The 23,896-nt window shown below is 35.0% G+C and overlaps 2 protein-coding genes across 3 annotated transcripts; both read left to right on the top strand.

Annotated features, from left to right (window-relative positions):
- The first annotated feature begins 43 nt into the window (after positions 1-43).
- On the top strand, positions 44-14,134 carry rxrga (retinoid x receptor, gamma a). 2 transcript variants are annotated; one of them, XM_042718078.1, is made up of 10 exons: positions 44-227; positions 6,770-6,975; positions 10,496-10,634; positions 11,066-11,245; positions 11,326-11,486; positions 11,743-11,872; positions 11,957-12,089; positions 12,389-12,480; positions 13,400-13,505; positions 13,673-14,134. In XM_042718078.1, the coding sequence occupies exons 1-10, from the start codon at positions 197-199 to the stop codon at positions 13,818-13,820; spliced, it is 1,326 nt and encodes a 441-aa protein (XP_042574012.1). In that variant the 5' UTR covers positions 44-196; the 3' UTR covers positions 13,821-14,134. The 2 variants fall into 2 exon arrangements, with proteins under 2 accessions (XP_042574012.1, XP_018971941.1); XM_019116396.2 differs by lacking the exon at positions 44-227 and adding an exon at positions 5,267-5,450.
- Positions 14,135-18,488: 4,354 nt separating this feature from the next.
- Positions 18,489-23,895, top strand: prg4a (proteoglycan 4a). The gene is made up of 13 exons (XM_042718081.1): positions 18,489-18,571; positions 18,660-18,776; positions 19,722-19,835; positions 20,050-20,103; positions 20,404-20,469; positions 20,678-20,785; positions 20,934-21,140; positions 21,981-22,067; positions 22,154-22,294; positions 22,376-22,531; positions 22,626-22,730; positions 23,498-23,626; positions 23,759-23,895. Exons 1-13 carry the CDS (start codon positions 18,499-18,501, stop codon positions 23,863-23,865), a joined length of 1,464 nt encoding a protein of 487 aa, XP_042574015.1. The 5' UTR covers positions 18,489-18,498; the 3' UTR covers positions 23,866-23,895.
- Position 23,896: the final 1 nt, after the last annotated feature.

Here is a 23,896-nt window from a genome sequence, read left to right on the forward strand (position 1 = left end):
TTTGGCAAATTGTAATGCTTCAGGAAGCTGTCAATGGGAGAGGTCTGGCCCTCGCCACCCCCTCGGTGGGGCCCCAAGTGAGCGCAGCGAATCCTCAGTCAGATCGCGGACAGCAGCGGGGAGATGCTGCCGTCCAGAACGGCAACTCAAGACACTTTACGAGAAAACTGGACGGTTCTTTCACATTCGTCCAAACATGGATAATACCAACACATATCTGCATCTTAGTAAGTGCTTCGTAGTTTTATGTCTTTTTTTATTCCCGGAAGTCGTGCTGCTTTCTTTCCATGCCTCTGTGTTTGAGTGGCCCCCGTGCCGTGTGTTATCTGAAGTACGGATTCTTCAGACGGACTTTGTACGATATGCTCATAAATTGTACGTGCTTGAGTTATCGGCGCAGTCGTGTCATGTGTATTGACTTGGAACCAGTGCCAATGTTAAAATCAGGTGATAAAGATCGTGCCTCTCAGTCAGGGTCAGGGGTTGGCACTTTAATTGCGGTTATGCAATTTATAGCTTTCCAGAGCGCCTCTTGTTAAACTGTTTGCTGTCGAGTAGTTATTAATGGCTCTCAGTTGGTATCTAGACAGCAGTGTGTCGTGGGTTATTTATTTGTTTATTTAGCAACAGTTTTGACTCTTTAGAAGGTGTATGAAATAACCCTGGCTGGATCAACCATTCACGACGAATATTGAAGATCAGAACAGATTATTAAGTGGAAAATGTTTACTTATTTTCTTGTCATGCAGATAGACTTATAAGCATCTACATTTGGCTCATTCATCAAATTAAGAGTAAATTTGAGAGGAAAGGCTGCTGGATAGGTCTGACAGATCACCAGGATGCTCTATTTTCTTCTTTAACTTAATCCAGTTTCATTGTATGTTAAATTTCTTTAATCAGTTTTCTTTTGGTGTTGAAATGTAAGCAGCTATACATTGTGTTTGTAGCATGTTGTGATGAAATTCATCAATTCTTTGTTTCCCATTAAAAGACTTAACAATGTAGCTACTCGGCATAGCGGTTGTGAAATTGATTATTTTGTTCTAAATACCATTATGTTAAGTAGGCCTAATTGTCACAGTTTAACGACTAAAAAGAAGACGATATTATAACCACCACAAATCAAAAAAAGTAAAAGTAAAAAAAAAGATATATTATACCACTGTTTTATATATTAAAAACACTGGTATAATGATCATCATGAGAAAGATATTACTTATTCAGTGTGTATTTACTATCACCTGCACTGCCTTTAATTCTGGTTTCTGTGGTTAAAGTGTGTTTACATTTCTCAGAAACTAAGGGCCTGAGCTGATGCTTGTCACAGCACATCACATCTAGCCTGAAGTCATTTTGTTGCCTTCATTAACACCCTACTTGTTGTGTTTATTAATCTCACCCCAGATGCTGTTGTTATTCCGAGACAAAATGTGAAATATGAAGTCTATTTTAAGATTTTATCAGGCACTCACTGAGTTGCGCGTGCTCTAATAATGCCAGTCGCTGCCTCGAGCTGCGTAATTTGCGTTACACGCGTGTCTTTTCACGCACAGAGCATTTTTGCACGCACTGCCTTAATGAGGTCACGCTAAAAATAAACTTTTTTTTTTCTTTTGCATTGTTGTCATGAAAATATATATTTTTTGTTATTAATTTATTAGTGGTTTATTATATATTGTGATTTTATATTATGTTAATGATAATATTCATATATTTATATTATATACATATTTATATGATGTTAATGATAATAAAGATAAATGTAATATTTAGCAAACGCTTTTATCCAAAGCCACATATATATATATATATATATATATATATATATATATATATATATATACATATACAAACAAGACTTTGGAAACAGTGGGAGCGCCCTAAAAAAGCAGTTGAAAGAAATATAAAACTAAAAAATTAAAAAAATAAAATAAAACAGTATATATTATTAAAAAAATATATATTAAAACAGTAAAAGTTGGCAATAGCTATTCATTGTTTTACACATTTATAAGGGACACAAAAGACCATTAGACTTCTTCTTATGCAATAATATGCATAAGAAAATTCTCGTTAAAGAAGTGCATACAAGCCAAGATGGTTACAGCTGCACAGAATTTCTCTAAATTGTCTCCAAAATTTGGAATGGACAAAGCATCATACATACATCTGATGACTCATGATTTTGTGTATACTGAAAGAGAAAGGCCTTAGCAGGCCCTTCAGCATTGTTGTAGCTGTGTGTTCAGCTCATGTTCCAGTAGTCAGTGAATAGAGTGCATGATGAACACATACAAGGGCAGTGTTGTGTCTTGGGTGTTTAAAGACCCTCTCTCTTCCTTGTGCTTGAGGTGGTCTCGTTAGATAAACCTGCTGTATCCTATTTCACCTTCACTGTTGCAACTAAATGCAACCTAACAACCATTGCTATTACTGACCCCTCATCTGTGTGCGTCTGGTGTTGAAAAAGTATGTAACGATTCAACATTTTATTGCATTTTACCTATAGCACAGTGCGAGTGGGTTTTTTTTCAGCATCATTTCTGTTGAGAGAATCCTTCACCATTGATAAAATCTATTGGGATTGGGATCAGTATACATTAGTTTGCATTTAACGTAGTCTGTGGCTATTCTAGACACAAAAGACTGGAGCACAGAATGCCTGATCCATTAGATAACATTCAGTCCGAAAAAGCAATGGCGAGCACCTCCAACACAGGCCTGGTTGTTATTCAGTTTGCTAATCTAATTGACAATTTTTCTGCCCCAGTTATGACAGTCTCTCCCAAGGACAGTCTCAGAGAAAAACCATGTTCCAGATCGCTCACCCCCATCCTCTTGGTTGTGTCACTCATGCTCCAAGGTCGTTCCTAGATAGAAATATATTTCAATAGCTTCTACTTCACTCTCTGTATTATTACTTTACAATGAAAAATCTAATAAAATAGAATTTATTTTGTAGTTGTTTTTGAAATAGTGATTGATAGACTGCTGTTCAAGATGTTTTATTAAACACTACCCCAAAGCCAAATCAGCACACATCCCTTCTCTGACATTTAGGACTAAACCTTATCAGATTTTGGGCTTGCATCAATAAAGCAGTTCCCCTGTGAGCCACGGGATGATAATCTCTTTAATCTGAGTAGGTAATCCAGCATCAGTCCAAAACACATCCCCGGGGGATTGTCCCATCCAGCCTCACCCCCTTTATTCAGCAGGAGAACAGATACTTCAGGATCCAGTATATATGTTATCCTGAAAAGATAAAAAAAACTAGTTAACTGACTGCATTTTGTCAAAATTGCAAAGCAGGTCATGGTGGCCAAAACAGAAAATGTCAACACTATCATGGCAATTTGTAACTATTTTACATTTTGGCAAACTGGTGGCTAATTTATATCTCATTTGTACATTTGTCTGCTTATATCTCACAGGCAGTTAGGTTTAGGGGAAGATTTAGTTTTTCTAAAGATCAAAATCACAAATCACAACATCATACAAAATTGGCACCTTGTAGTCTTCTCATTTTCTCGTGAGATCGGGTTGTTAAAAAGGTAGTCCAATTTTGCTTGATAAAATTCTTTTGTTTTTGAAAACTAGTTGTAGTCTTGAAATGCTGTATATATGTCCAAGGCAAGGAGTACATTCAAATTTTTCGATTTTCTTCATGGTTTTTATTTAATGTCTTATTTAATGCTTATAAAACACAATATTCTCTGTCCTTGAGTCAGGTTTTCTTTTTCAAGCTAGAAGTCAAGGTGTTTGGGTTAAAATGCTATGAAGTCATCTCAGGGTTTGTTTCATTTTTAAAAATAACCAGAATTTCAGCCTAGTTTTCAGCCTATTTCTCACTAGCCTTGTTTCAGTTGTATTTTCCATGATAAGCACTCTCAATAAGTCTTATTTAGTCTTTTTAGATTAATTAAATTTCTTATGACTCCTTAAAATGATCTAGGTGACCTACAGGGCTACTAAACACACTATATAAGCATTTCATTATAAAGCCACACTAGGTTTAATTGTGGTACACTACAATTGTACACCACAATTCTATCGAAGCATTCAGAATAGCAATTAATGACAGTCACATGTGGCTTTACAAGCAGCCTTATGGTGTTCTGTGCTGTGCAAGAGAATTGAATATTTGGATGATTGAGTGACTGTATTGATTTTCCATAATCTCCACTAGAAAGCAAATTATTTGCTTATCATTCTGTCATAGAGATTTGCTGAATAATCAATAAACGATTACTCAGATTAATCCTTAAGCTGCTAATTCCATGAGAATATGTGCTCATGGATCTGAGTATGAGCATAGAATTCTCTGTCACACACAAACACACTTATGTTTGGTTTCCATGTTTTACAAGGACATTCCATAATGTTTATGGAGTGTTTTTTATAGTGTTCAAACTGTATTTTACCCATAAACCTACCACTTTTCAGAGTTTCAAAAAAACTTTGTTCTGTATGATTTATAAGATGTTTTCCTCATGGGGACCAAAAATGTCCCCACAAGGACAAGGATTTTGGATATTACCATCTTTATTGTATAGGGTATAACTGAATATACAGTATATTACTGTAAACCTAATGTTTGGGTTTGGTAAGTATTTTTTTTTTAAGAAACCAATGCTGCATCTTTTTGATCAAAATATACAGTAAAAGAGTAATATTATGACATATTATTATTTAAAGCAGCCATTGCTCCAGTCTTTAGTGTCACATGACACGTCTGTAATCATTCCAAAATGCTGACTTAATGCTTAAGAAACATTTATTTTTATCAATTTTGAAAACAGTTGAGTGCTGATTAATATTTTTGTGGCATTTATTTAAAATAGAAATCTTTTTGTAAAATGTGTAAAAAGTCTTTACTGCCGCTTTGATTAATTTGAAACATCTTTGCTGAACAAACATTTGAATTGCATCTACAGTATATATCATATCACCATTTATTTCTATTTATGATCTGTTAAGCTTTTATAGAAGGTAATGTTAAAAAAAACTGCTTTCTAAAAATTGTCCGAGGCTAAAAAAATGGCTAATCATAAAAATCTGTTTCATAACACTGGCACAAACTCTGCTGACCTGTTAAAATTGTGTTTTGAGGATCCTCAGCACAAGTGAAAGAAAGAGCCAGAACTCTGGCTTTGAACATGCACACCCAGGCTTTCCAAGGATAGATGTTCCTCCTGATCTAAATGTGACATTTAGAGGTCATTAATAGCACAAGAATCTAGCCAGGGCACAGAGACCACTCTCCCCTAACACACTTGAGTAAGTGTGGGTGCAGAGGATAGCTTTTACAGTGTTCCCACTGGTCATCCAGGGCATAACAGGGCATGTCACAGTGACAGAGCCATCTCAGTGTGAGGAACAGGAGGCATCTCAACAAAGACACTTGGAAAGCCATCACTCTATCATGCCTTTGAGATACACTGAGAGTGAGTGAAAACGGTTTATTGGGATGATCTGACTGACTTTGGACTGAGTTTGTGCATGTGGCTGATTGTAACATGAATGTGAAAACTAAACTGTATGTACTGTGAAGGAATGGTGAGGGTCTAAACTGCATCTGCCGTGCATGATAGGCTTCTTGGTTTTTTATTGGTAAATGCCATGTTTTCTTGTTAGTATTTAAAAAATAAATAAATAAAGCTTCACATTAGCTGTGCATTTTGTAGTTCTTGCTAGCATTTTAAACTCCCTCAAAAAGAAGGGTGTTATGTCTACTGGTCGACCAATCAGGTTTTTCAATGACCAATGCTCACACCTAGCTGATATAATGCAGATATACATATTCATTTATATATATATATATATATAATAAATAATGAGCATGTGTGCGTTTTAGAACAATGAGTGAGAGACCTGAAATTTGATGTGTGATGATCCATGAATGCTCGCGGTCACTGCTACTCTCGTTTTTGACCCCTACTACTGTGCAAATGCCACCAACCATTACTGCCCTCATTGACAGGGCCCCCAGATGTCTCACAGCATTTCTAGAATGAAAATGTCAAACTGTCACAGTACATTATCTGTATTTATATAGTTGATGAGTATAGGAGATATTTGTGAAACATTCACTAGTCAACCATGTATTCATGTGTTTAAATTGTTAATGATTATTTAATGATTAATATTTATATTTTTAATATTAATATTTGTGACCATGGACCACAAAACAAGTTTTATTATTATTATTATTATTATTATTATTATTATTATTATTATTATTATTACTGAGATTTATATATCATCTGAGAGCTGAAATAATAACTACAGATATATGGTTTGTTATGATAAGACAATATTTGGCCAAGATACAACTATTTGAAAATCTGGAATCTGAGGGTGCAAAAAATCAAAATATTGAGAAAATCGCCTTTAAAGTTGTCCAAAAAAAGTTCTTAGCAATCCTTTTTTTTTTTTTTTTTTAAGTTTTGATATATTTACAGTAAGAACATTTACAAAATATCTTCAAGGAACAAGATCTTTACTTGATATCCTACTGATTTTGGGCTAAAAGAAAAATCAATAATTTTGACCCATACAATGTATTGTTGGTTATTGCCACAAAAATGCCTGTGTGACTTATGACTGGTTTTGTGGTCCAGGGTCACATTTATAAAAACAATAATTTCATTATGGAATTCTAACATATAAAAAATAAGTTAAATTATTAGATGTACAAATTAATTTCCAGTTGCATTTAGTTGTTGATGTTGGATACAGACTAATCCCCTATTTCTGTTCTCAGGTTCTTCTTTGCAGGTAACACATGGTCACCTGAGCTCTCCTTCGTCCCAGCCTCCTCTCAGCTCCATGGTGTCCCACCATCACCCCTCCATCATCAACGGTCTAGGGTCACCATACTCAGTCATCACTTCCTCCTCTCTGGGCTCACCTTCATCCTCCTTGCCCACCACCTCCAGCATGGGCTATGGAGCGCTCAACAGTCCACAGGTACAGTACAGAGAAAGAGACAGTGGTTCTCAACTAGGGCCAAACATCTGGAATAATCAAGCTTTTTAAATGTTTTTGAAAGATGTCTCTCACACTCTACAAGACTGCATTTATTTGATAAAAATACAGTAAAATAGTAATACTGTGAAAAATTATTGCAATTTAGAAGAACTTTTTTCTTTTTTATATATATTTTCAAATGTAATTTATTCCTGTGATGGCAAAACTGAGTTTTCAGCAGCTGTTATTTCAGTCTTCATGTCACATGATCCTTCAGAAATAATTCTAATATGCTGATCTGGTCATTTATTTGTGGTGGCAAAGCCATTTCAGTTGGTTAAAAAGAGTGGGAACACTGGAAAAAAATATAATTATGTATCATTTTATTTACTGTAGTTACTTTTTATACATTTGCCGAAACTAGGAGTGCTCATAGATTAAAATAACAAAACTTGGACTGTAGTAGGCCTTTGAATAATGTTGTGGACAATCAGGCGCCTTGGAGTCAAAAAGGCTGAGAATCACTGGTCTGTGAGACATTGTAGTATTTATATCACTAGACTGAGCATAAAGTCTGCTAGATTTTAAAGGGATAGTTCACCCAAAAATGAAAATTCTTACTCTCATGTTGTCCCAAACCAGTAAGACCATTGTTCAACTTCGGAACACAAATTAAGATATTTTTCATCAAAAAGGAATGTACACACATGCATTGTGGTACTGTCATCGAATTTTGATACAAAAGAGATAAGAAGAAATTGTTGAATAAAGTCATTATTATTTTCATAGCTTCATTCAATTAAGGCTGAACATGGACTATTTTAATTATGTCCTTTGTATGTTTCTGGGCCTTGAATGTGGTAGTTGTGTGCTGTTTATTGAGGATCAGAAAGCTCTCGGATTTCATAAATAATATCTTAATTTGTGTTCCAAAGATGATTACTGGTTTGGAACAATATAAGGGTGATTAATTACTGACAGAATTATAATTTTTGGGTTAATTATCGCATATTATCAATCTAGTTCAAATTCTCCATTCTCATATCCTCCCTAAATGTGTTTAATAATTAAGCACAACCTTTTTCTTTGCTTTGCTTTGGATCATTTGTGATATCTCCCGGAAGAGATAGTGGGACATCCATGCTTCCGTTCAGAGAAACTTTACTTTGCAAGAGCGAACCAGCGAAGAAAATGCAGAATGCTCTTTTAATGCATCCCTCCTTTCCTCTGCAGGGCCTCCCTCTAGCTCGAGGGAGAACAGCCCATTCAGTTTAGTCTAGCCGAAAAAGAGCTAATGTAGCGTGACGGACAGCCCTAGTATAACCTTGGCTCACATGGAGAGAGATATCATTGCGTTGAGGCTCCGCTACAGTGGGCGCAATATGCAACACTTCAAGAAAGCTGTGGAAACCTGCCATACTATTAGCTGTAAATAGCGTCAAGTGTGAACATCTCGCTTGAAAGTAGGGACGCCTCTATAGAGGAACGCTTCTTGTGAGCGAGGGCCAAGAGCTCTGAATAATATATAGACTATAGGCAGCAGATTAAAGGGAGCGAACATGATGGTGGCTGCTGTGTATCACCTTCCGAGCATCTTTCCGCCTCACTGAACGGCTCACTGTTTCAGGATAGCACTCTCACAAAAATGAACATGTTTGTGTTAGTGTGAATGCATGTGTGTTTGTTTTCCCTTTACTGTTTGAAAGCTTTTTCAAACATTTCTGCCTGTTAAAGTCGACATGAAATCAAAATTTACTTTCTTAATTCATGTTTGTGGTCTTAACCATACCATAAAACCATAAAAAAGACTTTATAATCTTTCTTCAGAATGTCATAACTTGCTTTTTTGGTGTCACTTGGGCTGCGTGGGCTGCTGTATGTTAGCTAATAGCTAAATCGCTATTTAGCCATTGTAGTACATTTTGAAAAAGAAGTATACTTTGGTATATTTAAAAACAAATACAGAAATTATGTACTTTAAAAATAATGTGCTTGTGCAATTGCAATTATTAATTAATTGCAATTAAATGTATTATAGTTTACCATTTTAGATCAAATTAAGTTAAATTAACTTTAACATACTTTTTGACCCTACTAAATAGGACTTAACTATATGTAATTTAGTAATTACTTCTATATGACTTTTATCTTGAAATATGGATCAGTTGTTCTGCTGAACATACTGACAAGCATTTATGATAAACTAAAATATATGGGATGTATTTAAATATATTTTAAATTACAAATTTGTTGCAATTTATTACATTTAAATTACATGAACTTTAAATGTAATGTAGAATAGAGTTACGGTTAATCCATTACCTAATTTGGTCAAAAAATGACCGGCCCATTAAAAATTTCTTATAAATCTCTCATCATGCTATATTATCACTAACTCTTAGATTTAGTCTTTTTGTTTTTTACTTGTTTTCCTTCAGTTAGCATAGGGTTTGGATTTCTTATTAGAACTGATTATTGATTTAAGCTTATGCACCAGAATCTTTGAGTAAAAAAAAAAAAAAATATATATATATATATATATATATATATATATATATATATATATATATATATATATATATATATAATATATATTATATATATATATATATATATATATTATAATATATATATATTATTTGTGGAACATTTAGGAAATGTTCACTCAAAACGTGTCTCAAAACACTTAAGTAATATGCTTTATTAAAATCTGCAGTATTTAAAATATACATTCAAAATTTGAAGTACACTACAAGCACACTTATTTTACAAGGGTTAGCAAGTTCACATTCAGGTCTGACTCTGTTCTGTCCAATCTATTTAAATAAAGTCACAAGCTTGTTGAATTGTCAAAAATACATTAATTATACAGCATTTATGCAGCAGGAGCTGGTTTGTTTTTGTGTATAATGTTTGAAGATTAGTCTGAGATTTGTGCACTGTTGTGTCAAAAGCTAAATACTGCTTTTTTGCCAAGTTTGGGGAAAGACAAAATTGTATAAAATATGCATAAAAAATTGCAGAGCTCCCAGCATCATTAAAAATTCATATCCCGACATTTTATTAAAAAAATAAATGAATAAAAAAATCAGCTTTTTAAAAAGACTATTGACCCACTGAGGTTTAGCTAGTTTATTTTCAGTTTCCATTCCCTAACCTTTCTATCTCTCTCTGGGCATGTGTGTTTAATTCTATAACAGTCCCCTGACCTGTACCTGAACATGATCTTGTTTCGCTCATAAAACTTGTCATGTCAAGTTTGACCGTTTGTTGCCATCTACTGGTGAAGACAAACTTAATTTACCCTCGGCCGATACTTTCATTGTAATTAATTACTTTTATTTATTGTTGCACTTTAAATTATATATTTCATAGTTTTCGTATTTCACATTACAGCCATGTAAACATCTAGAAAACTTTATGCTATACATGTCTAATAAGGCTCAAAGCCACAGAAAGTGGGAAACCACACACAGACACAAGCTTACTTTCTTGTTCTTTTCCCTCTCCTTCCTTACAGATGAACTCTATGAACAGTGTTAGCAGCTCAGAAGACATTAAACCTCCTCCAGGGCTGGCGGGACTGGGCAGTTACCCCTGCAGCAGCCCGGGGTCCCTCTCCAAACACATCTGTGCCATCTGTGGAGACCGATCCTCGGGTACGTACCCTCATTCAGCACATGTACACCATTGTACTGATTCTCTCTTTAACTGGAGCCTGACTGGGAGAGTTCACCCAAAAATAAAAAATCTGTCATTTACTCCTCCCAAACTTGTATGAATGTCTTTCTTCTGTGGAACTTGAAAGAAAATATTTTGATGAATGTTTGTAACCAAACAATTTCGGCTTCTATTAACTTCCATTGTATTATATGTCCATACTGTAGAATTCAGTGGGACCTGAAACTGTTTGGTTACAAACATTCTTTATAATATCTTCTTTCATTTTCCAGAAGAAAGATAGCCGATTAGCCGTAGAGGTTTGGAACAACATGAAGGTGAGTAAAAGATGACAGAATTTTTGGGTGAACTATCACTTTAAAGACAGGATATGATAATTTAACATACGTTATGTTTTGTCTACCTCTAGGGAAACATTATGGTGTTTACAGCTGTGAAGGATGCAAGGGCTTCTTCAAGAGAACTATCCGGAAAGACCTGACGTACACGTGTCGAGACAGTAAAGACTGCCAGATTGACAAACGCCAGCGTAACCGCTGCCAGTACTGCCGCTATCAGAAGTGTCTGGCCATGGGCATGAAGAGAGAAGGTGAGTGACTCAAATGAAAGAGAGATATTTTTTGTTTGTGGACTATTGCTTGAAGTAATCTAAATGTTCCGTGTGTGCAGCGGTGCAGGAAGAGAGGCAGCGGGGTCGGGAAAAGAGTGATAATGAGGTGGAGTCTAGTAGCAGCTTTAATGAAGAAATGCCAGTGGAGAAGATTCTAGATGCTGAACTTGCAGTGGAACCCAAGACTGAGGCTTACATGGAGTCCAGCACGGGCAACTCGGTGAGACACCTTGTAAAGTTTTGTAAGAAGCAATGTGATGTCCAGTAATATTGTAAAAAATATATGGGTCAGAGTTTAGAAGCAAATATGTGCATTGTACACATTTACATCAGCAAACAAAAATATTAAAAATGTAAATGATGTGCATACAATGCACGTGCTTGTATTTAATACACTTTTGATCAAAATCAAGATTTCAATTTATTTTTCTTTCTTATGTGCAGTACTTTCATGTATACATATTTCTGATTCCCAGACAAATGACCCAGTGACCAACATCTGCCAGGCTGCAGACAAGCAGCTCTTTACTCTTGTTGAGTGGGCTAAGAGAATCCCGAACTTCTCTGACCTTCCTCTGGATGACCAGGTCATCCTGCTGCGAGCAGGTCAGGATCCCTCTATTCAGATGTTAAATGTGTGTGTGGAACGCACGTGCCGCTGTCACTGTCGGTGTGTGTGTGTGTTTTCAGGTTGGAACGAGCTGCTCATCGCTTCATTCTCACATCGTTCTGTGACGGTTAAGGATGGAATCCTGTTGGCCACCGGCCTGCACGTCCATCGCAGCAGTGCTCACAGCGCAGGGGTCGGCTCTATATTTGACAGGTCAGATCACAGCATCTCAAACCCTCCCTAGATGCACATGCACTGGATATTTAAGCCACACTTAAAATGTGTGAATGCAAGTTGTAACAAAAATACCAAACCATCTTTCACATACAATATTTCATAATAACATGAGCGTATGTATCGTATGTGATGCTTTACCATTCATTGATCCCTCTGCATTTTCAAATAACATTATCCAATCTACTTTTATAATTTTAGGATTGCTTTGATTTAATTTTTTTCACCTTATATTATTGCATCTTTGTAAAACCAGTCATACATATTAATGTTTGCAGGGTATTAACAGAGCTAGTGTCTAAGATGAAGGACATGCAGATGGACAAGACGGAGCTGGGCTGTCTAAGAGCTATCGTCCTCTTTAACCCAGGTGAAGACCTGTCCTGTCCTGTCCTGTCCAACATCAACATTTCAAATCTAATCAGACAGATGTGCCTAAAAAATCATTTGACATTTAATTAATATAATTGATAGACAGAAAGTTGTTGCATTTTGGAATTGTGATTAATAATTAATATATATATATATATATATATATATATATATATATATATATATATATATATATATATATATATATATATATATATATATATATAAATGTAATATATATTATATATATATATATAAATGTAATAAATTTTTATAAGCAATGTGTAAAAAGTATTTAATAATAATATATCATTTTCTTAATCAGAATATATTATGCAGTGTTTTATATCAAATATAATGTTTTATTTAAATGTTGTTTTATTTTATTGTTGCATTTATTATACTGATTATTAAATATACTGTATTATATTATATTGTATCTATTATTATTATTATTATATACAATATTTTGTCTTCTAAGGACACTGTTTGTTGATTCAGTTTTTAACAACAGCTTGTCAGTGGGGCAGTACCCTCAAAAGGTTTTCTATTTAAAGGGATACTACACCACAAAATTCAAATTTTGTCATCATTTTTCCCCCCTCATTCCATTCCTAACCTAGATGAAGGTTATAAATATATATTTGTGTTCCACAGATGAAAGAAAGTCAAGTTAAGAATGACTTGAATAAATGGTGAATAAATGATGACACAATTTCCATTGAACTATGCCTTTAAATTAAATCTTTTGAGGTTTGTTGTAACCTGAACAGTTTTTTTTTCTTTATAGTGTAAAATGGTCATGTAAAGAAAATGCAAGTAATGAGAATTTCCGATTCAGACAGCAGCATTCCGTTTTAAGGATTGACAATGAAATACTTGCGTTCTTATGTTTCATGTAACTGTCCTTGTTATAGATGCAAAAGGATTGTCAAACCCATCAGAGGTCGAGGCATTACGGGAAAAAGTGTACGCTTCACTGGAGGCCTACACCAAACACAATTACCCCGATCAGCCCGGCAGGTAGTTCCCGCTCTGACTGCCACCGTGATGTTTTATTGATGCCACAGCACTCCTGCTCTTCTTTATTTCATGACAGACTTTGGCTTGTTATTAGTGTGAACAGATAGAGATGTAGGTCATGCAGGTGTAGCGGTGGAGTCTGAGTGTTTTTTTCTCTTGTCACTCAGGTTTGCCAAGCTGCTCCTCCGTCTGCCCGCACTGCGCTCCATAGGACTGAAGTGCCTGGAGCATCTGTTCTTCTTCAAACTCATCGGAGACACACCTATAGACACTTTCCTCATGGAGATGCTGGAGGCGCCGCATCAAATCACATGACACAAGTCTTACTGCGTGTAAATATCCCCCAGCGCACACTTAACCCCATTATAACAAAAAGCAGTTCTTATTTTGTACCAAGCACAAAGTGAAAAACAAACAAACACACAAAAGATTTGTATTGGTATTTTCAAAGAAAGAGACACCGTTGAAATAAATTGTAAGAGTACTGTAAACCTTTATTTTGTACATAGATTTTACCATCTGTGATAGCTGCAGAAACTAAATGTGAAAATATTTAATTCAAAGAAAACTGTATAAACAGTCACCAGCAATTTAGAACTCTGTGAAAATAAAAAAAAAATCATTTAAAATGTTTTGTTGTTGCCTTATTTTGAAATAATCTGCAAATGCCTTTTCTACCTAAATTCAAACGTTCAGCAAAAAAGCTATTCAAGTAAGAGCTGTAAAATAAAATTCAGATTCACCTTACTTTGTCACACTTATTCACACACACACACACACACACACACACACACACACATATATATATATATCTTACTGATATATTTAATGTATATATTTAATTATAACAAACATGAAATTATTATAATGAAAATTATAACAAGAAAAATTGTATGAATTCAATATATTTAATGTAAGGGTTATTTTTGTATATTTGTTATATACAGTACACTGCCATTCAAAAGTTAGGTAAGTTTTTCAATAAATTAATGAATACTTCTATTCAACAACAGTGCTTTAAAAAAGTGACAGTAAACATTTATATGGTTACAAGAGATTTCTTTTTCAAACTATTATTTTGAACTTTCTCTTTATCAGGGATGCTGGGGGAAATGTATCATGGTTTCCAAAAAAATATTAATCAGCACATCTGTTTTCTACAATGACAATCAGGAATGTTTCTTAAGCATCAAATATTATATTAGAATGATTTCTGAAGGATCATGTGACACTGAAGACTGGAGAAATGATGCTGAAAATTCAGCTTGCATCACAGGAATAAATTATATTTAAAAATTTCTTAACAAAGAGAAGACAGTTATGTATATATTTAATTATAAAATATACAAAGATTGGTCTGCACTCTCTAGAATCTTTATTTTAAAGTATAAAAAATTTCAGCTATCTGCCTTCATCGGTGTCATTACTTCAGTTTAATTATATAAAAATATTTGATTATAAAGCTATTTACTAAATAAACTAAAATATGAATACTAATGATGCAATGTGACATTGTTTTATATATATATATATATATATATATATATATATACATATATAAATTGCGTTAGATCATGAGCCCCCATGCAGACACTTTATGTAAGTGAGGTGTAATAGTGTTATTCAGGTCTGTCTGATTCTAAATCAATTAATCTGTGACTCATTGGATGGGAAACTGTTTTTTCCCCTGAAATTAAAAAGCACTTGTAAAATGTCTGGAGCAGGCAGGAAAGGAACACCATTAATGTGTTTCTCAGCAGGCATGAATGAAATGTGCTTCTTTCATCTGTCTCTGTTGTGTGTCTAGACTGATGGTATTTATGGACCTGAAAATGCACTTTATGTGTCCATGTGTTTTGATAACAATGCCATAACAATATGTGGATAAATGATTTCTTGATTAAACAGACATTACACAGACTTCACAAAATAGAAAACATTTCTTGTTAAAGTGTCACCCGTGATATAGCTGATCTAATTCAGTCAAATCTGATTCAGTCACATGACATTTTGAGCTCATTCCTTATATTTATGATCATCTGTAGGGCAAAGTAACTGCAGTGAATACAACATAAACAAACACAGACATCAAACAAAAATGTTGATCACTGGATTTGACCCATACCAGGTCAAGAAAGAAAGAAAGAAAGAAAGAAAGAGAAAGAAAGAAAGAAAGAAAGAAAGAAAGAAAAGAAAAGAAAAGAAAAGAAAAGAATGATTATTTTATTTTATTTTATTTTATTTTAAAATGTATCTTATCCAGCAAGGATGTATGTAATTTGATCAAAAGAGACTCAAACACTGTTGTAAACAATTTCTATTTCAGTTAAATACTTTCTATTCATCAAGGATAAGATAAAGATAGATAAAGGTGCATCTCAATAAATTAGAATGTCGTGGAAAAGTTAATTTATTTCAGTAATTTAACTCAAATTGTAAAACTCATGTATTAAATAAATTCAATGCACAGAGACTGAAGTAGTTTAAGTCTTTCGTTCTTTTAATTATGATGATTTTGGCTCACATTTAACAAAAACCCACCAATTCATCTCAACAAATTAGAATATGGTGACATGCCAGTCAGCTGATCAACTCAAAACACCTGCAAAGGTTTCCTGAGCCTTCAAAATGGTCTCTCAGTTTGGTTCACTAGGCTACACAATCATGGGAAAGACTGCTGATCTGACAGTTGTCCAGAAGACAATCACTGACACCCTTCACAAGGAGGGTAAGCCACAAATATTCATTGCCAAAGAAGCTGGCTGTTCACAGAGTGCTGTATCCAAGCATGATAACAGAAAGTTGAGTGGAAGGAAAAAGTGTGGAAGAAAAAGATGCACAAACAACTGAGAGAACCGCAGCCTTCTGAGGATTGTCAAGCAAAATCGATTCAAGAATTTGAGTGAACTTCACAAGGAATGGACTAAGGCTGGGGTCAAGGCATCAAGAGCCACCACACACAGACGTGTCAAGGAATTTGGCTACAGTTGTCGTATTCCTCTTGTTAAGCCACTCCTGAGGCGTCTTACCTGGGCTAAGGAGAAGAAGAACTGGACTGTTGCCCAGTGGTCCAAAGTCTTCTTTTCAGATGAGAGTAAGTTTTGTATTTCATTTGGAAACCAAGGTCCTAGAGTCTGAAGGAAGGGTGGAGATGCTCATAGCCCAAGTTTCTTGAAGTCCAGTGTTAAGTTTCCACAGTCTGTGATGATTTGGGGTGCAATGTCCTCTGCTGGTGTCGGTCCATTGTGTTTTTTGAAAACCAAAATCACTGCACCCGTTTACCAAGAAATTTTGGAGCACTTCATGCTTCCTTCTGCTGACCAGCTTTTTGTAGATGCTGATTTCATTTTCCAGCAGGATTTGGCACCTGCCCACACTGCCAACAGCACCAAAAGTTGGTTAAATGACTATGGTGTTGGTGTGCTTGACTGGCCAGCAAACTCACCAGACCTGAACCCCACAGAGAATCTATGAGGTATTGTCAAGAGGAAAATGAGAAACAAGAGACCAAACAATGAAGATGAGCTGAAGGCCACTGTCAAAGAAACCTGGGCTTCCATACCACCTCAGCAGTGCCACAAACTGATCACCTGCATGCCACGCTGATTTGAGGCAGTAATTAAAGCAAAAGGAGCCCCTACCAAGTATTGAGTATATGTACAGTAAATGAACATACTTTCCAGAAGGCCAACAATTCACTAATATATATATATATATATATATATATATATATATATATATATATATATATATATATATATATATATATATATATATATATATATATATATATATATATATATATATATATATATATTGGTCTTATGAAGTATTCTAATTGGTTGAGACTAATGCGTCTGAATGCTGGGTGTCCCTGAGGCAATGTTGACTTTTTGAAGCGCATGACCAAACCAGAAGATTGAAATAATCGCTGCAGTGTGTTTGGAGGTGTGGTACACTGTTTAACATCTGAAAGACATTACTTCAGAACAAAAACTACTTCCCATAAAGAGGATGTTTTCTCTCTCACTTAAGTTTCTTCACAGCGCATGATAATTTTACTGAGACAGGAATTGAGAGAAAAGCCGAAACATTTATTACATAGCACATATAGTTTTTCTAATGACCACATTCTTGGATTTGGTTTGATTTTGGGTATTAGGAGGTCATTACGCCAACGTCCTCCTCGGTTCAGCTTATGAATCAGTTCTGGCCACTATGTGAGACACATACATACCTTACAAACCACCCAAACAATCACCAAACACTCAAGCGACCATAACCTCCTACATGAAACCAACTCTTGGACCCAATCGAGTGACTCAGATTTGAAACAAGAGAAACCTGAGAGGCCTTTTGTCAATAGCTTCATTTTCATGACCACATTAGAAAGGTCAAACACCATCTGTGTCAACTAAATAAAGTCTGGGAAAAGTGCAGGACCTCTGCAGTGACATGTTTTGGTTTCTCTGAATTTGATTAAAAAGCTTCATTTTGACCGCATTATGAATATTTATGCACTGAAATCCAGTATCAGAACCATTGGACACTGAAATTTTAATAGCTGTAATAAAAAATGTAATTAACCATTCATCCCATTCTTGGAGCCTTGAGATCCAAGGACATTTTAACAGAGGTCACTGACACTTCTGTCAGCACTGTGGACACATTGCTGCTGTAGTCTAGTGTGTGTGTGTGTGTGTGTGTAGGAGGTTAGTCTTTACATCATCATGCTTTAATTGGGCTGTGGTGGTTAATTAAAATTGCTAGCCAACAGGAGAAATCCAGCTGCCATAGAGTATAAAAGAGACAAAGCGCCTAAAGACAGAACAAGGTGAGCTGAGAAAGACGCTTCTCTTTGGTAAGTCCCTCTCTGCATGCAGACGACTTTGATGATGACAAACTAACTTCAGTGTTTTGTGATCATACTGTGTGTTTTTTTCCAGACATACAGGTGTTTTTATCAGTGTGTGCTGCTCTGTTGAGGGTTATCATGACTGGATCTGCTCTGGTTTCATTTCTCCTGGCTCTGGCCTGTGTTCTTCTGCCGCTGTGCGCTGCTCAAGGTGAGTCGGATAATTTCGGGGTCTGTCCATCTCAGTTCTGGTGGGTTTTTTGGCTTTTTGGTTTTTCAGCTTGTGGTGTTGTGTGCAGGCAGCTGTGTGGGCAGATGTGGCGAGCCGTTCACCCGTGGACAGGTTTGTAGCTGTGACTACAATTGTTATGTCCACGGAGAGTGCTGCAAAGATTTTGACGATGTCTGCACTGTTGGTAAGACCCTTGTCATCTCACAATGCAAATTATTCTGTATTACTAATTTACTTGTTTTTGAAATTTAAATAATAGTGAAATAATGAAATTATGTAGTGACCAAAAATATATATATATATTTTTGAAATTTTAATAACAGTAAAAATAATAAAAACTATGAATTTATGTAGTGATGGAAAAAAATCTTTTATTTTGGAAATATTTTTGTAATTTGAATAAAAGCTAAATAATCAAAACTATGACTTTATGTAGTGATCAAAAATATATTTAATTTTAGAAATACTTTTTTTTTTTGTTTTCTTTTTTTAATTTGAATCAAAGCAAAATAGTCAAAACTATGAATTTATTTAGTGACCAAAAAAAAAAATATATATATATATATATATATATATATATATATATATATATATATATATATATATATATATATTTTAGAATGTCGGATACTTGTTAATGCTTTTCCTTCGCTATCTGGTCTAATTCATCTTTTTTTTTTTTTTTTTTTTTTTTACTATAACAATTACATGTATTTTTATAAATATAATTATTTCATTGTATTTATGTAAACTAAAGCCTTAATATAAAAATTTTACAGTCACTGTAAATGTATTACTGCAAATAGTGACTAATAGTTTATTTGTTTATACATCATTTTTATATTTAGAGGTCCAAATTGGACAAAAATCTCTTAAACTCTTAGTAAGATAATAGCTAAAGCTGTTCTTTTATTATTTCCTTTTTTTTTCTTTTTATTTATTTCGATCAAATCTAGTTTTGATCCTGTTTTGATTCTGACATTTAAACATGATTTTTCTTAATTAAAATAAAGTTTTTGTTTGTTTGTTTGCGCATAGGTTTTATCATGTTTCTAATTTAGAGGCCTTAGAAATGCATGTATCAAGCAGGATGCAGTGGATTTGATGAGCTGCTGTGTGTAATTGGCAGGTGAGTCCTGCAGGGGTCGCTGTGGTGAGGCGTTCCGGCGCGGGAGACCGTGTGGGTGTGATTCAGACTGCGTGCTCCACGACTCCTGCTGCCCAGACTACAGCGCGCAGTGCGGTATGACACAAGACCACCCTGAAGTGTATGAACTACAGACTCAGGGACCCACAGTATAAAATCAATACCTAAAACGACTTCAGTAGTAGCCTATATACTATAGTGAAGAAGACCACTGGCAAATGTTCACTTACATTACTAATGATAATAATATCTTCACTGACTTGTTTACGTAGTTTTATTTCTGCTTTGGCTTTATTATTGTCTTCATCAGATGCTTCCTCCCAGTTGCAAGCTGAAAGAAGCTCAAAACTTAACAAGCCAACAGGTAACATTTTAATGTCTATGTAATTGATTGTGAGTGTGACCCTATTAGCAGTTTGAGGAACCCTTTAGTGCTGACTGTTAAGGTCCTTCACTCAAGCTGCAACATGTTAGACATAAACCCAATGTTAACTAAAGAACAAACTGGATATTGAGATCCATTCAATGGCACAAAGGTTAAAAAAAGAAAAGAAAACAGGTATATGAATCAATAGTGAACAGCAGGGGTTTATATAACAGTTCTCATTTGTATTAAATTCAGATTGGATAATGACAAAGTGTATTTTTATTTGCTGTTTTTTAGATTATACTGAGCAGTGTATGGCAGCATGTCTCGCAGCACAGCAAAACCCAGACCTCATGAGAGAGGGTAAGTTCACACTTACATTCATTATTATATATAACGTCTCTTAAGCTTATAAGGGCTGCTTTTATTTAATTGTATGTTCAGTGAAACAGTAATATTGTGAAATAGTACTACTATATAAAATGACTGCTTTCCGTTTAAATTTTCAAGGCAAAGCGGATTTTTTTAGCAGCATTACTCATTATCATAGTGTATGTATACATTTTTTCAGGTAGCAGACTGAATAACTTCATGGCTCCTTCTGATGCTGCATCACTTCTTGCTGGTGGCCCTCTGCCCCAGGACATCTTCCCTCCTCTGACACCCTCTGACATACCCGGTAACAGCTTAAAAAGAATAAACCTATTAAAATTCAAATTAATTTGACTTTTAATAGGAAAGAGACAACCAATTCAAATCTTCGGAAGGTTAGATACATGTGAGCTGATAATCAAAATATTAACCAAAGTACATATATGCCCTCGCAGGCATCGGTTCCAACCCTTCTGGGTTCCCTCTGCCAGGATCCGGCCCTGCTCCTGTAGCGGGACCTTCCTCTGACAATCCCCTAACCATCCCTGTGCAGGTGTCCCTCTCCGTCAGCGGACAAGGTGAGGGTCCGTCTGCTGCACACAGACCCAGCACTCTTGCAGACATCGCTCAGGCCATGGCAGCCAGCAGCCCTGCAGCACCAGGTATGGAACTTCAAGAACACCTGGATTTGTTCACATCCCTGAAATGACCACCTGTGTATATGGAAAATGTTTGAAATTTATATAACCATATAAAATATACTGTCAATCTTTCATGTTATATACAGCTGTTGTTCAGTCGATGCATTAAAATACACTACTTTTATTGTTTTCGAAAGAAATATCTTTCGCTCAGCATGCATTTATTGAGTTAAAATACTGTAAAACAGCAATATTGTGACATATTACAATATAAATCAACTTTTAATTATAACTGTTAAAATGCAATTTATTCCTGTGATGGCAAAAGTAGATTTACACAAGGTGGTGCACAATTATTTTTTCTTATTGGTGCTCAATTATTAATAATGGTTTGTATTATTATCAATGTTTTTAATATCAATAAAATGTTTTTACTGCTTAACAATTTTGTGAAAAACATGAAATTTTTTTCAGGATTATGAATAGAAGGATCAAAAAACAGCATATATTTGAAATAATAAATCTTTTTTTAACGTTATAAAACTTTTACCGTCACTTTTGATCAGTTTAATAATAAACCAGATTTTTTTTTTTTTCAAAAAGATTTTGCATCCTTGCCATCACAGGAATAAATTACATTTTAAAGAGCAAACAATGCTATTGTTATTGTTATAATGCTATTAAATAGTTATTTTTCTCTTGTTTTTAATGTATTTTAATCAAATAAATGCAAGGCTGATCACAAGAGACTTCTTTCAGAATCATTACATAGATTATTCTTTTAACCTTTGACCATAAATGTAAATTAAATCTGAATATATTTGAACAATTTATTTCTGTGTTTTTTTTTTTTTTTAATAGATGCCAACTTGAACCCTGATCTCTGCAGTGGCCTTGCCATTGATGGAATGGCAACTCTCTCCAACAACTCCATCATAGTTTTCAAAGGTACATCTTCTGTATAGATGTACTAATGCATATAGTGCATTTTTTTTCCCAATATCATTAATTAAGAAAAGTGCTATCCATCTCAGGTCACTTTTTTTGGATGCTGAACCCCAAGACCAGAAGAGCCGGTCCTGCTCGTAGAATCACTGAAGAACTGGGCATCCCGTCTCCCATCGACACGGCCTTCACACGCTGCAACTGCCAGGGCAAGACTTACATCATCAAGGTACTGAAGAACATGGAAAACTGTCACTAACCTTGTTTGCAACCCTTGAAAATTCACTGAACTGTCCATTTTCTCTCACTAGGTGACAACTACTGGAGTTTGGAGAATGGTGTTGTGGAACCTGGATATCCCAGATCTGTGTCCCAGGACTTTGGTGGGCTCACCGGTGAGATCACTGCTGCTCTGCCAATCCCAGCCACCAGAAAGAGACCCGACTCTGTGTACTTCTTCAAGAAAGGTGCTGACTGGAGCCCTCTGTGTACTATGTTTGGTTAGAATAATTAGAAAGGACCAAAATGGAAAATTCATCATAATTTGTGTTTTCTAATCAGGAGGCACAGTTCAGAAATTAACCTTTCCTGCCGGAAGTGCACCAACTTGCAGTGGAAAGAGATCCAAAAATTCAGACAAAGTTCCAAAAAATGGCAAACAAGCAGGTAATCTGAATTGTTTTTATTCTAAATTGAGGTACTCGAAGAAAACTCTAGCGATGCATTGAAAAAAGTATTTAAAATTATAGCAATTATATTATTTTAGTATTAATGTGTCCATAGATCACAAAACCAGTCTCAAGTCGCTGGGGTATATTTGTAGCAATAGCCAATAATACATTGTTTGGGTCAAAATTATAAATTTTTCTTTTATGACAATAATCATTAGGATATTAAGATCACGTTCCATGAAGATATTTTGAAAATTTAATTTCCTACCGCAAATATATCAAAATGTTATTTTTGATTAGTAATATTCATAGCTAAGAACTTCATTTGGACAACTTTAAAGGTGATTTTCTCTCTCTCTCTCTATATATATATATAGTTTGTTTTTTTGTTTGCACCCTCAGATTCCAGATTTTCAAATAGTTGTATCACAGCCAAATATCGTCCTATCCTAACAAACATACATCAGTGGAAAGCTTATTTATTCAGATGATGTATAAATCTCAATTTCAAAAAAATCTACCCTTATGAATGGTTTTGTGTTCCAGGGTCACACGTATGATTATAGCATTTATTCATATTCTGACTTGCTTTTATTTTCAGTTTGCTCTCGTATTTTCAGCGTTCATTGATATTTATATTTTATTTCAGCTTTATTACAAATGGAAAAGACTTTAATAATATTCATTTAGTTCATCTTAATGCTGCAACAGAAAAAAAATAAGATACAAAAGTGATTTATGTTTGTTATGCTAATTTGACAGGGATCCAGTTGTCAGGGGAGATCAACATCAAGCTCAAAATGAAGGGCTTCCCCACCCTTGTGACATCAGCCTTGTCCATGCCCAACCCAAAGAAGTCAGATGGTTTCGAGTACTTTGTTTTCTCTTGGCGTAAGTGACAACATTTTATCTTGCAACACTAAACGTATTACCCGTGTAATTAAAAGCGAAGACCGTTTGTGAGAAGATTCAAATGTTTCATTGAATCAGTTGATTTAATAACACCATCTCTGTGATTAACAGCTAAAGTCCTAAATGTCAAGGTTAGCGGTGATCTGCCCGCTCTGACGGCCCCTGTCAGCCATTCCTCCCAGCAGAATGACATCAGCAAGTGGCTCAACTGTGCCTGAAAGAGCAGCATGAAACAAACACCACCAGCAG

Source organism: Cyprinus carpio, chromosome B2, assembly GCF_018340385.1.
Source record: "Cyprinus carpio isolate SPL01 chromosome B2, ASM1834038v1, whole genome shotgun sequence".
NCBI lineage: Eukaryota > Metazoa > Chordata > Actinopteri > Cypriniformes > Cyprinidae > Cyprinus > Cyprinus carpio.

What these genes read in the sequence shown, in the direction of transcription:
- prg4a (XM_042718081.1), top strand. Translation starts at nt 18,499, where the DNA reads ATGACTGGATCTGCTCTGGTTTCATTTCTCCTGGCTCTGGCCTGTGTT. An exon ending in CAGCAGCCCTGCAGCACCAG is followed by an intron (nt 21,141 to 21,980) that starts GTATGGAACTTC and finishes TTTTTTTAATAG; the next exon opens with ATGCCAACTTGAACCCTGAT. An exon ending in CTCCATCATAGTTTTCAAAG is followed by an intron (nt 22,068 to 22,153) that starts GTACATCTTCTG and finishes TATCCATCTCAG; the next exon opens with GTCACTTTTTTTGGATGCTG.
- rxrga (XM_042718078.1), top strand. Translation starts at nt 197, where the DNA reads ATGGATAATACCAACACATATCTGCATCTTA. An exon ending in GTCGGCTCTATATTTGACAG is followed by an intron (nt 12,090 to 12,388) that starts GTCAGATCACAG and finishes TAATGTTTGCAG; the next exon opens with GGTATTAACAGAGCTAGTGT. An exon ending in TACCCCGATCAGCCCGGCAG is followed by an intron (nt 13,506 to 13,672) that starts GTAGTTCCCGCT and finishes CTTGTCACTCAG; the next exon opens with GTTTGCCAAGCTGCTCCTCC.